At 41.0% G+C, this 19253-nt stretch overlaps 1 protein-coding gene across 2 annotated transcripts; it reads left to right on the forward strand.

Annotated features, from left to right (window-relative positions):
• The first annotated feature begins 122 nt into the window (after positions 1 to 122).
• Positions 123 to 6427, forward strand: LOC311497448 (uncharacterized protein). Of its 2 annotated transcripts, XM_084557769.1 has the most exons (6): positions 123 to 342; positions 835 to 894; positions 1454 to 1819; positions 3160 to 3399; positions 4699 to 4798; positions 5111 to 6427. In XM_084557769.1, exons 2-6 carry the CDS (start codon positions 843 to 845, stop codon positions 5169 to 5171), a joined length of 819 nt encoding a protein of 272 aa, XP_084413895.1. In that variant the 5' UTR covers positions 123 to 342; positions 835 to 842; the 3' UTR covers positions 5172 to 6427. The 2 variants fall into 2 exon arrangements, with proteins under 2 accessions (XP_084413895.1, XP_084413894.1); XM_084557768.1 differs by lacking the exon at positions 5111 to 6427 and having other exon boundaries at positions 4699 to 4989.
• Positions 6428 to 19253: the final 12826 nt, after the last annotated feature.

Raw genomic sequence — 19253 nt, forward strand, 5'->3', positions numbered from 1 at the left:
ATAATAAGGAGGGGTACTGTTACAATGGAAAGTCCACTCATTTGAAGCACAAAGGAGTATTGACTGTACAGGAAGTGTGTGTGTTAGTGGGTTATAGGAGAGAGGAAACTGCCTACGTGACATACTCTGACCACATCTGACGAGAGGAGAAAAAGGCCAGAGAGAGGAGAAGAGCGTCCAAAGACACTCCGGGTTGGAACTCCTCACAATGCAATGGCAACCGCGTTGAAAGTATTGTTTTATTTCGGGCCGTAAAATCTCCTCGCAGAGTGAACTGTCCTGCACCTTAAACTCTGAGGAACACAGAGGCTCGGCTTTATTGTTTGTCTCAACTTTAGAAAGGTAGGTGAATCCCACTCTGGAGTTTGTTTGTTTTTTTCTTTATGTGGATAACTTCAAGGTAAACGAGGAGAGGAATTCCTGGTCATATTTAATTCATGCAGGCTAGGCTGTGTTCCTGCACTGTTATCAGTGTTTCCTCTCTCCGTGTTTTTGTTGCAGCAGCTGTGCTTGAGGGGGTTCATTTTAGTTTTGGCAGCAGACGCGTCCCTGTTTTGTTCCAACTTCTGATTTTAGTGCAGTCTTCAATGCCGGTGCTGTTGTTCTTGTGTACTTCACAAAAAAAAAAGACACCCTAAACATTTTTATTTATTTTTGTTGTACCGCAGGGACACTGCGCTTTAATTGTTTGTTTGCTTTGCTCTCATTTTAATTTCACATTTTCTCTGGAAGAAGTTGCAGTTTCACAACCGCTGCCCGAGTACAGAGGAAATGATGTGCCGCTGCTGAGGTCATTCACAATTTTCCTCTTTCTCTGCTCTCTGTCTACATCAGCAGGTGTTATGGATCTGCAGTTTTTCCTGTGCTGGAGAGTTGCCCCACTGTTTCTCTTGAGTAAGGCCTTTTTGTTGTGACCATAATCCTAATGATTTGTAGTATAGGAAAACTGCCTGAGTTCATGGAAGAAAACAAAACATTTCCTTGCAGCCTGTTGTGGTTGTTGCTCAGAATAAAACAGACGCATGGTTTCAGTTTAGACACTGCAACCTTTTGCAAAAGACTGCCTCTTGCATCAGTGGCTGCTCTTGCATTATTTACATTTCCTCTATCCTGTGCCAATCAAGTTAAGAGACATGATTAATAGCCCTTGTGATGAATGCACACAAGCTTACCAGGCTCTGACACAGATTTTAGGATATTGACGTTTGATGGATATCATATTAGACATGGCTGTCATGCACTATTAATCATTACTTGGCATTATTTGATGGAACGCAGCCGTATATATATTCATAAGGAGCATGGTTAGGATGCAGATGATGTCCCACTGCTTGTTTTAATATAAAGAAAACACTCCAAAAGTATTGTGGGTAGTCTTGGCCAGATGTGTAGGAATGTGTAGTATAATCACCAAGGATCATGTAACGACAAATTGTTTAATCTCTGTCCTCAGTGCCTTGTGGGCTCCACTGTATTTCCGTGCACATCCTGGATGAGGAGCCTGTGCACGTAATCCCCGGCTCCAGCCTGGTCCTGAGAGCCCGGATCGAGCCGGGACCCCTGGAAGAGGTCTCCATGGTAACCTGGGAGCGGGAGCCCGAAACTGGAATCTCTCCTGCGAGAGTGACACTGGCCACGTGCCCTGGCACAGGCCTCAAGTGCGCTGGGACGAAGCCAAGCGTCCGTGTGAACACAGAGCAGCAGGAGACGACACTTCAGATTAATGGATACAGCAGAGCGGACAGCGGCGTGTACGCTGTGACTGTGACGGATCACACCGGAGCAAAGACCACTGCACACTGCATCGTCAGGGAATATGGTATGATAGATATGACGTGCAGCACGTGAAGGAGTTTATTGTGGCGTTCTTCGATAGATCTACTTTTGTTAGTAAATTGCATGTACAGTTACTTTATTACACTGTCTATTGATCCAGGGGCCCCTTCTATACGGCTCGTTGTAACAGAAGAGACTTTCACTACAGTGCAAGGCAAAAGCTGAATGTACTCTGTTGAACTTGTGCAAATGGCATTTTGAAGCTAAAATTTAGTCTTCAGATGCTCTTACATAAATAAAATGCTACAAGTGGAAGGTTATAGCTTCTCCAGTGTGAGGATTTGCCTTCTGAACGTAATCCCTGTGCAGACAAAGAATTACCCCACCCGCCTTTAGTCGTCTTAAAATGAAATGCATTCTCTTTAACAGTGGAAAAATTTCCCATTTGACTGGAACAGTTGATTGTTTTGACAACACTCCCTGCTGAATCCATTTCCTGTTCATAGATTTTCAGACAAAATAAGTAAAAGCAAATAGCACTGCACATAAAGGTGGGATCTGCTTTGTTTTATAACGTTTAAGTTAATTGCACAAATTAGCCATAGAGATTAATCAAAACAGTGACTAGTTGCATTCCATTCCGCCACCATTTACACAGACAAGGGAAAGGTCACCAGATGCTAGGGCTGGTTCAAGTAGGTTTCTTGCAAAAATCACTCTCCTTGCTTCAATATCTTCAAGTAATGAAAGGAGAAATATTTCAAATGCTCATATGCGGACTATATTCTGGCCTTTCAAGTGTTAATTCCAACAATTACCAGCGGTATAATGAATGTGCTTTAATTTCACACCAGCGGGCATTGTTTTCTTCTGATGGCGGATGTCTCATTTAAAAATGAAACACTTGAAATTTAATTTGCCTCAAGGCTTTGCTTTCCTGGTCACTCCTTTTGTCTCTGTCCCTCTAGATGATTCCGGTCTCGTCGTAGCTTTCCCGTTTTCTGTCAAAGCCTCCATGCTTTTACTCTCATCTGTCTGCTCTAACGGTATCAATTCATCAGCTCCACTCTTCTCTACATCTGCTCTCTCAGCTTCCAAGGTTTTCCATCATTCCATTCTCCAACATTATGCCCCACTCTCTGATCTCATTATTGTCTCTGAAACTGAGCCAGTTTCTCCTGACAGACTTAAATGTCTCTCATGATTCTTTGTCTTAGAACCTCTTGGACAGCTATGCACCATTATTCTTCCTTAAAAACAGATAGATGCCCATGGCTGCGCACTACATATCTCCTCTTGTTTCCATCCTGCTCTGAGTTTTTACCTCCGTACTTATCACCTGTTTCCATATTTATCATCAGCTCTGTTCATCTGTCTTTTCAGAGGCTGTCCATCACGTCTCCGTCAGCATCAACGTGTCTCACTCCTCGCTGGTTTGTGGCGAGGCCTGGGGGACCGACCCCAGCTTCAGCTGGCTCCACGAGAGAGCCGCCATCAGCCAGACGGTGGGGAAAGTCTCCAAAGATGGAACCACATTGTTTGTGACCATGAAGCCAATGTGTGGCCACTTCACCTGCATGGTTAGCAACAAGCTAGGCTACAGCTCTGCCACGTACACTGCAGGTAAGGGCATATATTAACTTTCTGTGTGCAGCAGCAGTTAAATACATTTATTTAAAGCTGTACCAATAGTTACATTAACTATCATTACTAGCAATGATGAGCATACTTGTTATATCATCCTAGAGTTCTCGTAGTTCCCTTCAGCTCAGCATCATTTCCAGCAGCAGGCAGTTGTTTCCACCACTGAAACCCACTGAGCACTACCTACACAACATTATAAAAATAAAAAACAGCAGACATAAAGTTAGAGACTAGCTGGTGAACACAGTGTACCATTTTGCTGCCAAACAGATCCCTCTGGAGTTGGATTCCAAATCAGTGCTTAAAAGATGATATGTGGAGATTGGATTTACTTTGGCAATGTGACCAGAAACTACTCCCTCAAAGTGAATTTTGAAGTATTTCCTTGAGCATTTGCTTTTCATGCTACTTGTGATGCACTAACTTCCAAACTATATCAATGTGGCAGCTGGGTAGTAACAATGCATTATATGTATTCTCTTTATATACACTTTACAGTCACATACTAGATATGGAACAACTTGCAATCACTAGTATAATAAATGACTACAGCACTTGTTATACTTATGCCCTATGATAGACTTCTTCATTTTAATAGAATAGAATAGAATAGAATAGAATAGAATGTCTTTATTGTCATTGTACAAGTACAACAAAGTTAAGGTGACCTGAGGTTCCCCTTAGGTGCCGCAGAAGTAAAGGAAATATGTAAGTAAAGGTTTATTAATGATGCTTTTACATTGCTTGATTGCAACTTTTCAAATTTTAATACTTCTTTTGCCACATGAGATTATGAAATCCTAGTATTTTTATCACCATTTAGCTGAGGTTGGTGATTTCTTTCTATTGATGTCTAATTTAATGTAAGCCCACTGCGTTGCGTCATTAATATTGAGAAATCAAACTCCTTTATCCCAGGCCTTGTGTCCATCTGAGCTGTGTCCTGATTGCACTTCGTTCTGTGTATTGTATCACTGGTGGTGTTTCAGTGATAAAGGATTTTCCAGAGTACGATCAATAGATCACTACCGCCACTAGTCCTACTGCTGCCACCGCTGTTGCTAAAAGGCGAGACAAATTCAGTTCTTCATATCTGCCAAGAGGCACGATGAGTCAGTTTATTTTAGGATACCTCCTGTTATCTCTCGCCGGTCCAGTCAGTTTAGTGACTGCACGAACTTGTTGCAGTGGACCTCTCTGGCCTTTTTAGGGCTGACATGTCAGGGGATTTGTGTTTTTTCGCCCTCCTCATCGGGTGTCTTTTTCCCTGCTTGACAGCACCCTGTGAGACTGAGGGCAGAGGGACGACAGCGGCTGTAGTCTGCCTCGTCTTCTTGCTGCTGCTGTTTGGAGGAGTGCTGGCATTTCTGCTATGGAGGTACAGTAATGCATATAGATGCTGGCAGACACAGACACAAATCTCATTTCAGGCTATGCTCTGATGATAAAGCCATATGCTGTGAGAAAATAAGACACTGGTAGTAGCTGATTTAAAAAAGGGACAAAAAACAACTGAACGGTACAAAATGAAACAGCAAAATGCGACACGGCGTCCTCCCACACGATACGCAGCACACTCGAGGCATGACAGGCCAGGCAGTGTCTGCTGACAAAACAATTGTCATTTTTACTAGAGCCGGTGTACAGTTTGTCACCGGCGCCTGATCTAAATTGAATGCTTTCTTTTCAGGAGGCGCAGACACAATAACAGAGGAGAAAGGCTACACGAACATTTAGATGACACCATCTAAAAAAAGAAAAAGGCCTGAGCTACACCTTCTGTTACTGAGAGTTTTCCAAGAGGAGAACAGGAAACAGACTGGAGCATGAGGGAGGACCTTCCTGTCCAGTGAGCAGTATGACCTTATTGGAACAATAAGCATTGGAACAATGTGAAGAGTGAACTGCTTTCTGACAAATGGAAAAAAAAACAAAAGTGGAGGGTTGGCTGGAAGTGCCAGCCTTGTCCTTACACTGCCTCCTGCTGGGCTGCACCCGAAACTGTGTATGTTTGTATTGAAATGTACTGTACTGTATTGCCTTTATACTGAAATCCCTGCTCATAATGTGACAGAAACACACTGATTCAACAGTTCACAGAAAGATTTGTTTCAGTTTGAAAGGATGCCTCCATGCAGATGGCGCTGTGAGCACAGTTACATTTCTTTCTCATCTTCTATAGCTGTTCATATTTAGCCTCTGCTGTCATCCATGCATGTTCACAGTATTGCAGCAAGCTTTACATGTTTTCAATAAAAGCTGAAGACGAGATATGAGGTCTAACTGAGCAGTTATTATACAGGATTTAAAAAAAAAAAAGTACAACCAATGGACATTGTTGTTGCGGTGTTTTGTTTATGACATATTTTAGAAACAGTTCCAATAGCTAAAACAAAGCACACTTGAACAAGGTGAAGTAGCCATTTCAACCAAATACAAAGAACAAAACATCAGTATTCGTCTGTGGAAAAGTAAGTACTATACCCTTGGCAACAGAAACTAGCACTGACAGTTTTATCAGAAAGAAGTTTTACATAAGCGCTCCTCAGTCTGTGATAATGTGTGTGGTTCAATTTTTTACCACTCTACCAGGAAAAATGCTTCTGTTTGCAAATGTGTTTCGAATACTTCCAGAATATTTACATAAGACTCAAATTTGGGTGTTGACTATGCCATTCTATTCTTATCCCATTGAAAGCTCCACTTCCAATTCAGTTTTTAATTTTTAGTGTCACATTATTTTCAAGTCCTCTTTGATAAGATGTAAGTCTTATCACCACTAGGTTCTTGTATAACTTTGATCCATTCATCGCTTGTCCAGAGCAAATTATTCCAAAAGGAGTGGTCTTTAATGACATTGATCATTGATGAAATGTGGGTTTTTGGAGACTTGTGTTTGCAGAATGTTCTGTGTATTGTGTCACTGTGTTTCATCTACACCACAGTTAGATGATAACCCATTTACCATGAAGTTATTTTGAACAATGTCAAGATCTTTTTAAATCCCCAGCCAGACTTAAAGACATCCACTAGTTCTAGTTCTGGAAGGACTCTGCGGGGTCTTTAGATCTGGAATGATGAAAGTGTATTCTTCAACAGCACAGAGAACGGCAGACCCTAGATGAGGTTTAAATCAGACAGGTTCAACCTGTGTCTCACTGAGGAGGTTCTAATAAATGGCAGCATCGTCATTTTATGGATCTGAAGGTGTGATAAATGTAAGGATGTACTACTTCCATCTGTTTTTATCAAAATCTAATGAATGAAATGTGTTCATATGTACAATCTATCACTTTAGTAGCTTATTAACTTCATCAACTTCAATTATTTTGAGATGGTCTAAATTTTCAAAGAAATGTACTTATTTTTTTACATTACTGAAGATTATATTAAAACTCTACAGTTTGTCATTATCTCCCATATGTCATAAGGAACAAATTCATCATAACATAAAGTTCTCATTTGGACATAACAGTTACAATTATACTAAATATATTCTCCACAAGAATGGAGGACAAGGAAGAAAACTGTAAAATAAAAAGTACCTGCATGCTGTAATTATAGCCAAACTTAAAACCTTTACATTGCTCTTTTTTGGCACTGAATGCAGCCTAATATGTTGTGTTTTCCACATGGCGGTGGTGACAGTCTGCGAATTCAGCTCGTGTGTGATGTGGAGGGTAAATATGTCCTCTGTGAACCCTGTTAATTTCGGTTCTGTTTTGTTTTCCTTCCTCTGTCTGAATGAAGTGTTCTTGGTGTACATCCAAAAGCTGACGATTGTGCGCGCAAAATAGCTCTGTGGACACATTATCATCCTCTCTAGCAGTGTTCACTTTCACGGTACACCCATCACACCCGGGCCCTCCAGCAGTGTTATCGCTGTGCTTCACAGAGCTACATGGAGGAAAGGGAACCAAAGAGCCAGAGGTCACGAGGGGGACAAGCTTTATCGGGAGTGGAAGGAAAAAGCAATAGAACATCTGCCATGAAAATTTAGGTGTGCCTCTGGGAGTTTTAGCCAAAGAACGTTCCTGCATTCGATGTCAGTATCTATATATCATTATCTACTATCTATAGATCTATATTGATAATGGGGATCCATTTCCTATGTCCTTACTATTGCCAGGTCTTAAACAGATACAGCTTACAGCTCCCTGAGGCCATGTCCAGAGGTGGAGAAGACAATGATGAAATATTATGGAAAGTGGGGCGATATGTATAGAATGCAAATCACTCTAATGAAGTATGCAGCTGCCCTCTGAATGCACCTACCCTGTATATAACAGAAACGTAAACGTCATGGTAATCTGCAGTCGTAAATGTAATAGACTGGACCGTGTGCAGGCTATTGCTCTGAAAAGTACTTTGAAGAGGTATATAAGTGTAAAAGGAGGGCAGAACATTTTTTATTTTTTTTTTAAATAGCTCCCTCACCCAGATTTGAGCTCAAATCCCTCCTGTCACAAGCCCATTAGCGCTGCTCCCATTGTATTGTGAGGCTGCCCTGTGCACCCCTGCATTCACGTGCCTCCCGAAGAGATGGAGGTGCACGAGAGGCACATACATCACAGAGCCCAGCTGGACTTGTAAAAAAAAAAAAAACATCCTCAGACATCCTTACATGAAGGAGTAAAAAAGAAACATTGAAGGATACGACTAATTCTAAGACCAAAAACAGCTGATTTTGAGCTTGATTTCTTATTTTTATAGGCCATAATCCTCTACTGTTGTCCAAAAACTATTAAAACCCCATCTGGATGACAATGAACACCGCTATTGTGCTTTTGCAATAGTCCATCATAGAACATACTGCTGCAGTAAATACACAGCGGATCAAATCTGTCGCTGGAAATAGGACAACAAATATATTATCTCCGGTTGTTACAGTTAGTCTTGCCAGGAGTTGCATTGCCTTCATGGCCTTTTAGGAAATCACTGGATAAGTAACCTCATTTTGGATTTAAGATTTATCTTACTGAAGAGAAAGCTTCAGTAGAGATTTGAGTGCAGCAGATAAGACAGACAAAACATGGAGAGATGGGCTCACTCTTGTTTTTCTTTCCGTTGAATTTGTTTGACAGTAGGCCCTATAGGTAGGCCCTATAGGTTTAAAAAAAAAAATAATAATAATCAATTGCCTGATGTTACCTTTAATGGATAACCAGCAGAGAATGACATTTAGGAAGCGTACAGCTACATAAAAAGGCTGCGCTTCGACACTGTGGTGCTTGGGCTAAAGCTAACAGCATGCTAAAGTGATGCTAGCGACGATGCTAACATGTTAATATGTTACAGTTATGTCTATATATGTTTGGAGACATTTTTGTGAGCATAGCCATTTATCAATACGGTGAATAAAATAAAAATTTCAGAGCGTTATTTTCTGCATTTTAAGCCCATATTTGTTGTATGAAATTGTAGCTTTAGCATGTTTTGGTAAATGGCTAACATATCATCAGCGTCCGGATATACACATATGGACCTGTATGTGTTCATATGCATGATCTTAGCTTAGCATGTAAGAATCCTAACATTGTCTAAATAACACTAAAGGCTAACATGTTTGTTCTAAACCTTCGATTATCAGACAAACCAAATGATAAGCGTTCATCCTCTGGGCACCAAGTGTCTGAAATTACACATTTCAATCTGGACAAAACAGCTGATGGACCGGCCTCTAGCATGATCAATAGCCGCATCAAAATGACCTGTAAAGATTCATTAGAGATGCACTGCCAGATCTCATTAGACTGACAAGTGAACAATAACTGAATATTGCCTGGGAAGGACGGTTAAAATGGTCATAATTCACACAGCCCACGAAACGCTAAAGACTTCCTGCTGATCCCTGACAGCCAAATATTATCCTGTCACCATCTTTTATCACTGCTGCACGCACACACAGGGAGATTCATGCAGTGCCATGATTAATGACACATGCATAAGAAATATCAGTGACCAGTGTCCCCTCTGCTAACCCCAATCATTCAGTACGTCTCTGTTCATTCCAGTCGGGTTGCTCTTATCACAACTGGATTTCCTTTCCTCGGCTGTATGTGTACATTTTTAGAGATAGAGACCTAACAGCGGAGAATGCAATTAGAGTAAAAACACTTGCACTTCCAAAAAAACTAAACCAGACAAACCCTTATTTTTGTCAGAGCCTCAGAGTGTCTAATTTTAAAATGATGTGAAATCATAGGTGTTGGGAGCCATTGTGAATTGTGACTGTGTGTTCCTCCAGGGATTTTAACATTAGGCTTGTTACTATGTGCTTTCTTAACCTTTAAAGAGTCACTTTGACATGTTAGAAAATAGGCTTCGCTGCCTGGCTGAGTGTTTTGGGTTTGACACCACTGTCACATTTGTACAGAGAACAGAAATCTAAAGCCAGATGACAGTCGCTTAGCTCAGAGTAAAGACTGAAAACAGGAAGACGTCTGCTACTTTTATACAAATGAAAGATATAAGAGTCATTTAGTGTGCTTTAGATCCTAGCAGGTAGGCAGACATGGTAACTTTTAGGCGCACCTACTGTTGGTTAGATATCGCGGCCTTTGTGATCTGGCTGCCAATGTAGCCTGTCTTTTACTATTTTCACTGTCTTCACAAGAAAAGTCCATATGAATGGCCCACACTTGCGATATTCACAACTTTGTAAGTGTACATTTTCCATAAGGTCTGACATCATGAGCTTTGCCACGTCTGCTTTTCAGTAATGCTGTGATTAGAGCTGTCAAAATTATCTCAGATTCCTCTTCACGCATTCCGTTACAACTTCGGCCTGACTGGTTTGGGAAATCAGGATGTGATCAAAGCAGCAGTAAACAAGCAGAATCTGAAGTGCGGTCATAGTAAATAATTTTAATCTTTAGATTTTTTTTAACATCAGGCCCAGCTTCAAAGACGTGTCAGATGGATCTCCACGACAACAAAGTTAATTACACAGCATTTATTTCGATGTGAACCAAGATATGACCTGAGCAGGGGTCTTTCCTTACAACTGGGATGTCGATAGAGGAACACAAACTTGAAAAAAAATATCTCTTCCAGGTACATTCAAAAAGTTACCCCTCGTTAGCTTGCCGAACAGTTAGCCACGGTGGCTCCTGGATGTCAACAGTTGGAGAGCCATGGTATTCTCACGTCTAAAGCTTGGTTTATACATCCACAAAGTATCTATGCAGAGTGTAAGAAGTTATACTTGTATTTATGCCACAAGAACACTAGTGGGGGTTAGGCAGCTGTGCTAAAGTCTAGTCTGACTCACTTTGGCCAACACTCCAATGGCGTAGGTCCGATGTAGAACCATAAATCTGTCTTTACGACTAATGTTTCCACTCCAACGCCATTTGAAGCCGACAAATGTCCATCACTGAAAATTAGCTGATGAACAGATACAAAAAACATTCAGAGCTATGACTGCATAACGCAGAGAATATTTATATTTATTGATAGTCCATCTGTCCATTATGCTTCATCTGCTTGGATCAGACAAATCAGAAGGAGGAGGCCAAATTTAGTTGTAGATTAGTTTCTGCAGACAGAAATTATTTAAATTGTGCAAAAACGTTGCACATATTACATCAACCAACTCAATGAAGTTAAAAAAAAATACTCCAGTTGACCTGAAATCCACCAACTGTGGGACAGACAGAAGACCCGTATAGATCTTTCCTTGCAGCTCACAGCAGGAAAGCAAAAGTATTTTCCCCAGCTATCATTTTGACTCAAAATTTAAGTAGAGATGTTCATGAAATTGAATTAAAGTGCATCAAAATTGATCCGGGCTGCTCCACTACTTTCCAGAAAGCTTTAAAAAATATATTCGCAGACAGTCAATCACAAACTATGCTTACATCCACAAAGACTGAGGAATTATTAAATCAATATGTGTTGCTGACTGTGCACAGCACACGCCAAGTCTTACACGAGGACGGCCTTCTGCAGCTGGTGGATCCTCTTTTGCAGGTTGACGTCCGATAATTCCCTGCGCTACCAGGTCATTTGTCATCTACTGGACAGGAGATGGTGGTGTGCTGCCTGGGAGTCAAGTTGTTTTCCCTGTATATCATCCAGGCTCCCGACAGAAGCAGCAGTGGAGGTTAGGGGTAAGATGAAAACGTCACACTCAAGATACAGTACTGAAAAATATGTTATATAATGTAAAAGAAAATAAACAAATAACCACAGGAATGACGCCCTCGCATCTAATCTAACCAAGTCTCTATCCGCACGTCCACACATTCTTTTGTGCTTTCGGGATGTTTACATTTCTTACATTTCCAGTTCAGCCCTCACACACACCCATTGCATCCTATTGTACACGCTAAACATGAACCCTGTCAGAGGACACATCTCTTTATGCTTCCACAGCCAGCCACACTTTTTCCTTGGTAAACTGCTCCCACCTCTGGTGAGAGGAGGAACTGCAGGAAACACATTTTTAGAGCAAGGAAAACCAAGACCACATACTCAGTAGATTGTCCTCATTTGAGACACTGGATTACAGTTCCTCACAACATGACCAGCATTATGCACACTGACACAAGAACGAAGAGCAAAATGGTGGTGTCTGGCAATAGAATGTTGTTAGTGGGGGGGCCTTTGGGTTCTATGGGATGAGGGGAGGGGCCTCTGTGGATCATCCCACAGATACTTGATCAGTTTGGGATCTAGTGAATTTGGAGGCCAAGTCAACACCTTGTGCTTTTCTTGATGTTTTTTTTAGTTGTTCCTAAACTGTTTTTGTGTGTGTTTGTGTCAGGCTGCATCCTGCTGGGGATGGCTGCTGCCATCAAGGAGTGTCATTGCTATGGGGTGGGGGTGCCTGGTCTGGTCTAGGTGGGTGGTACATTTGTTACAAGATGGTCGATGTTATTTACTTGTCCTGTCAGTGGTTTTAATGCTGTGGCCGATCAGTGTGTGCACATATAGTGATTATGTGGCTTTTACTCGGAGCAATCGGGTCCGGTTCAGAACTGCGTTTTAAGCCTCTCTCTAAACCACAGAGCAACGGTGCACATAATGATCTCATTTTACACAAAGCATCACATAACAGATTTATTGCATTCAGTGGCACAAGGTATTATATACATATATTGTTCTCCAGCAGGCCCATTTATTGCCTAAAAAAGAAAAATACTGGCAAACCCTTCGGCAGCCAAGAAAGACAGATAATCTCTGCAGAGAGCTCCCACTCTCTTTCACTAAAGCCTTCCTTTTATAGCTACCAGGTCAAGGTGTTGCAGATGCGCCTAATGATCGTTAGATAATCAGGGAACCTGCTGTGATAACAACGAGAAGCAAAAGAGGAAAAGAAAAGACAAATATGACAGTGTTTGTATATATTTTGGAAAGTTTTTAACCTCATAAGAATGGTGAAACATTATGTGTCATTGTCAGTTTTGCCTTGTCAGCTGTATGGGATACACCTGTGCCGTTTAGGAGGTGACGATCAGACAGACAGTTTGAACATTTAGTTGCCTTGTAAACAAATTTTTAGAAGTGGCAATTAAGACCTGTATTAAAACCGACACATACTTTCAGTTGGTATTTCTTTTAATTAGAACCAGTTAAGTGGCTGCCTTGGTAATTATGATGAAGTGTTGGCTGACTGGATTGCCGGTGCGTCAATATTTGAGTTTGCAAGATGACAAAATTTGTCCTCGAACATGACAGGTCCTCACCGGCCCTGACTGAGAGGTATGCGGACTCAAAAATGACTGAATGAATGCCTCGTGGTGAACTTGAGGCGACTGTGTTCAGTTTAAATTGACTTCTGATGTGATGGTTTATGGGACAATAGTTTAAACATGTGTCAAAGTGAAAGAATATCAGTTCACTGAATATTTACTGGAAGTTCACTTGATGGAAAATGAATGAAATTCAGTAGAATTCAGATTGTAAATGAAATTTTTTTATATTTTAGAAAAAACAACTGACCTTTGTGAAAGATGTCAAACTCACATATAATATCCATCCACCTCTATGGATCAGTTTTAGATTTTACAGCCTGTAACTTTACACACATGCTTTGCTTTTCTAGCAGTAAATGTTTTCAGTGAATTAGCTGGAAAGTCCCACTCTAGGCTTCCTGAATGATACATGAGAAAGCCAGCAGCAAGCTGGTGAAAAAATAGCGTAATGTTTAGCAACTGCAGACCTCACACTCTCCACAAACTTCCACAAATCAATACCTTCTGTTTTTTAAGTGTTATTCAGCATCCTCAAAGGCGCTTCCATGATCCCGCTGATGTGTGCTGTGTGACTCCATTCTCCTGCCTTATTTTTCTGGTCTTACATTAAGTGGAAGTGGCTGCAGTAGTCCGTGGTAAACAACGGATTGTGAAGTTGGTTCTGCTGCCAAACGTTATCAGCTCCTGGCATAAAATAGATATCTCCAAACACCTTCAAAGAGACAATGCACTGCAAGACAAAAAGTAAAAAAGTAACATGGCGACCTTTCCCCTGACATTTACAATAGGAAGGCCACATAATACCAACAAAGCTAAAGGGGGAGTGGATACCAGACACAACTCAACAAATGCTAATGTTGCTGTTGAACAGGCAGCTACTTGCTCAGTGTTCAGCTTGTGGCCAGGAAATAAATTGATGCTGTTTTAAGTGACAGTTTTGTTTTTAGCACTCACTTTACAGCTACACTAGCAATAAAACATCCTGTCAAATACTTTACAGAGCTCATAACGGATGCAACTTTGTGGCCCCTTTTAAGTATCACTGAATCCTTTAAAATGAAATAGTAGCTGTGGTTTAGTTTTGATGCGGCCTTTAACGGTGGGTTTTAGTCGCAGCCCCGCTGCACCATCATGAGAGATGAACGTGTCACTCTCTGGAAGGGAGAAACTCTGGCAGCTGTATTTAGGCCCTCGGAGGAATGTAACCCTTATTTAAATGACGTACGGAAAATTAACACCATCATTTTGTCGGCTGCATGTAGCTCGGCGCACGGGGGACTGACAGTTAGGACGTGAACATAATCAAGAGTTTTAGTCCCACCCTGCAGAGCATCTGGTTTCTCACAGAGCATCCATCTCCCAGTGTTTTTTAATGATGTTGCAGCTCAGTGCTGATCATTTGCTGTTGGTTATTGTTCTCTCATTTCGCTGCGCTGTAGCTTAATGCATCCCCAGTTTGCTGCAAAATTTTGATGATCTAAATGCGAAGATGCCAAATGGTTCCTGAAAGTTTTATTCCGGTTTGAGTTCGCTGAAACAACACAGACACAGAAGTATAAGTGACAAGAGAACAGACCTTCTATTGGTTGACGGTGCATTTTTAGGAACAGCATACGCCACGGACATGGGACGTACACTGTCTACTACTACAAAACTAAAATGCGAAAGTGGACATAGTTTTTTAATATCAAGACAAACTTTGATCTAACTTTTTCCCCACACTGCTTTCAACCTGTGAATAGTACAACACAGTACTCAGAAACAAAGTAACATTGTAAGCACTCATTGTCTTGATTGACTGATACATTTTGCTTTGGAGTGTATAAAATAAAAACACAGGAACTTCTGTCAGAAATGCAATGTGGAAAATCATTCCAGCTGCGTCCAACTATCCAACATCATTCAAATAGTTAAATAATTAAATAATGAGTGGATTTGTAGTTTCAGTCCTGGTTATTATAAGTTCTCTAAGTAGTGGCAGATCTTAGCAGTTTAAACCCTGCGTGGGTGATACGCACAAAAAACTGGGAACTAGAAGAATATCAGTGAGCTGAAGGAGCTGTTTACTGCATTTACTGAGGTCTAAAGTTGTACTGGTGTGTAAAACAAACTACTGCCAAACAGAAAAATAGATAAACAGATAAAGACAGACATAATCATCGAGTACATTTACAAATGAGTTCGTGCATTCATAAATGATCCAGGTCACGCTTTTCATGCCAGATACACCTGACACCCACCCACATATATAATAGGTTTGAATCCAGACACCCACTCAGATGATTTCAGTTACTGTGGCTCATTAAACCTCTGCTGGGGGTTGTGGAAATGATGTGAGGTCAAACTCCCTGAACTAACAGTAATAACGTGTCAGCGGAGGGAAGGACGCGTAGATCGATGTCTGTACACGCCAACACGCGCCAATCGGGGTGAATAAGAGGAAGCACCTGTGTCGCCGTGGCTGGCCAGGTCAGTGTGTCAGATTGGTGGTTGGTGGACATTCAGATTCCTCCGTGGGTCTCTGTGTGGATGTGATCTATTACATTTTTAGAGTGTGCAGTGAAACCCCCTCTAATATAATATATAGTCAGTAGGAGCTTTGCCGTCTTTGCAGGGGTGGAACAAATAAATAAAGCATCTGTTTTCTGTGCAGATATCTCATCCCTATCTTTATTTAGTGTCAATCATTTCTGCAGTGGCTACTTGTTCATTCCTGGCCAGTCGGTGTTGCCACAATATATTTTGAACCTTCCTGTTTGCTTGCTCAATAACTCTAGGCTTAATATATATAATAATCAGATTGCATTACTGTGATCATCACATCAGAAGTAAGGATATCAGACATCTATGGCTACTTGAAGATAAATGCTGACTTCTGGTGATCCATGGCTTTTACTTCTAGCACCACTCTCGGGTACATCTTTTTGGTTCTGGGTAAAATAAATACACAAATATTGAATAAATAGATCTTAAAAAACGGTATGGACTTCCATGTTCTATATAGTAATTTTAAACTGTAAGCTTATAGGGTTTCCAGTCCTATGCACCATCTACTCCTCAAACTCTATGACGTCTTTTTTGGGTTTTATTGTGATATTAATATTGATGGACCCTAATTAGGACAGGCCTGACTGTGCAAACGTTAGCATGCCAACACACCAAATGAATGTTGCCTTCAAATGGAGTTGTGTTCACGAGTACCTTCCTTGTGAACAGCACCCTCTTGTGGTATTCACAACCTCATGAGTTGAAATGTTTTGACAAGGTCAGAGTCGTCTACACAACCTTCCCATGTCCTAACCACAAAGTTCATGGATTCCACATGAAGGCAGCATAAGACTCTGATCACGGTAAACAGCAACTGTATATAAAGATGGACGAACCCTCTGCGATGTCACCCATACCTTGCCTTAAGTCTGGTTTTAGGTGGATCAGAGGCTGGCAGGTGATACCCTTTATAATGCATGGCTTTAAGGCTTCATTCTAAACAGGTGAGTTATGTGGGTCACACAGTTGTAAACATGTTTTTTTTCTCCTGTAAAGTTGTACATTTTACCATGGAGGTCTATGGGGATGGATCATTTAGGGAACCGCAGCTCAAATGCACCACTTTCACACAGTTGCTGTTGTGGTGGTGCAAACAATGAAAAAGGAAAAAAATAAATACTAAGATGGAATAAATTGGAGTGAAAAACAGAGGTTGAAGAGGTACTTAGGTATCAACACCCCAGATTAAAACAAGTAAAAGTCCTGTATTCATAACATTATTTAATAAGAAGTATGTACATAGATGAGGAAATGTGGGCTATTGAACAGTTTAACAGGAAAGTATTCATTAAACATTAAAATGGGCTCAGTCAGGGTTCTATTTTTATACTATATGATCAATACTAATGTCTTTAACATGTAAGCTACTTAAATACTGTATTTAAGTTATTATCAGTACTGACAGGGGCTAAGTTACTTTATGCCAATGGTGAAAACACCTGGAATCAAAGGTCAGGTCTCTCCTTTTTCAACTAAGAAGATTGATTTCGGTATTAAACCAATCAGGCAAAACATTATGACCACCTTCCTAATATTGTGTAGGTCCTAACACTGATGGTCTGTGAATCCAGACATGAACAACAACACAAACCTAGTCAACTCCCATAGGGTCATATCACTGATGTGACAAATTAAACTGATGATCAATTTAATCTTTTTCAAACAATCATTACTGGAACACTGCCATCCACCGGGCAAAACATTATGACCACCTTCCTAATATTGTGTAGGTCTCCCTTGTGTCTCTAAAACAGTTGTGACTCATCAGAGAATTGACATGGGCCTTCTGAGGGTGTCCTGTGGTGTCTGGCAACAGAATGTTGTTAGTGGGGGCCTTTGGGTCGAGGGGAGGGGCCTCTGTGGATCATCCCACAGATACTTGATCAGTTTAGGATCTAGAGAATTTGGAGGCCAGGTAAACACCTTGTACTGTTTTTTTAGTTGTTCCTAAAGCGTTTGTGTGTGTGTCTGTGTCAGGCTGCATCCTGCTGGGGATGGCTGCTGCCATTAAGGAGTGTCATTGCTATGGGGCGGGGGTGCCTGGTCTGGTCTAGGTGGGTGCTACATGTCTAAGTAACATCCACATGAATGCCAGGTCCAAAAGTTTCCCAGCAGAACACTGGATTGTCACAAGATGGTCAATGTTATTCACTTCTCCTGTCAGTGGTTATAATGTTGTGGCTGATTGGTGTATAAAGTATGTCAAGTACTCAGGGTGATGACACTTGGTTAAAATCTTTTTTTTCCCTGTAGCTACTGTAATCTTAATTACCAACTCATTACGTGAAACTTTTCCTGCATTTTCACTTCATACATGCACAAAACCTTTATTCACATTTCAAACATGACGTCATGGAGACAACTAAAGTAAAGCAAAGCATTTTATTGCAAGTATTAGTCAAAGATACACTTCAAACTGAAGCAAAGCAACACTAAAAGGCCAACAACCTATAAGAGAGAGTTACAAAAGAAAGACACGTTTAAAACTGAAAGGAATAGAGCTGTTGGTACAACAGAGCCTTTGCGAAATACAGAGACAGAGACATGGATCATCTGGTGGTGAAGGTTCACTGTTCAGCGTACACGTCAGTTTGCTGGTGCCTCACTCAGAGGTATCAGAGTTCAAGATCTTTCGTTTGAAATAAGACTGATACAGGAGTGGTGCTACATTGAAAAGTTACAACACAAAATGTTTGAAATCCTTGGCCACAGTCAAATATCCGTCTTCAAAACCATTACGTGTATACAAGGTAAACGGCATAAAGGAGCCTAATCTCTTCTGCAATATTTGGTTTGAAGTCGATTGGAATGCAAATGGGATGAAAACGGGTTAAACATCTGATAGCCATGGGAGTAAACATTACGGTAAACATTCATTAGACCAAATATTTGTTTGGTTTAATGGGCACAGAGCCTACTTGCTTTGGAACAGGATAGACAACACTCAAAAGGTCCATGTCTCTGAACCCCCGACCCTTGGACAGGGCGAGGGACAAATGAAATGAAAATAAAATAGAAAAAAAAACAACAATTCATCACAACACAATCCATCCTTGGTTCATTATACAGGCACAGGTCTCTGTAATCCAGCACGCTGGGGAACCTCCTGGTTCTCATCAGGCCTGAGTCCAACCGAAAATGCCGTTTTTTGGATTTGCCATCGACAACAATACAATGATAACCAATATGTTTACGCAAGAACGTGTAGAAAAGTCAAATTAGAATATGCAAGATATTCTGAATTTACATGATGATGACGATATCAGCATTGTCCTGAGGCAGTAGGCACTGCTCACTCGGTAAAAAAACAACACAAATGCCAAGAATCGTTTCCAAATGCAGTTTGACCCAGGCCTGGCTTCTGTTCTGACATCAGTACAAATGAGACGGAGCAATGTTTTTGAAAGCGTTCTTCGTACGTAAGAGTTCACCAAGCTCTGTAACAATGTTAGTGGTTCATGTGAGAAGAGATGAGGATCCCGGTTGGGGAAATCAGGGCAGATCAAGTACGTAGGCTAGATTTCTTGGTAGGCCGCCCAACGCAGGCATTGCAAAGATTTCACACAGATTTCTGACGACAATGTA

This window comes from Chelon labrosus (genome assembly GCF_963514085.1).
Source record: "Chelon labrosus genome assembly, chromosome: 12".
NCBI lineage: Eukaryota > Metazoa > Chordata > Actinopteri > Mugiliformes > Mugilidae > Chelon > Chelon labrosus.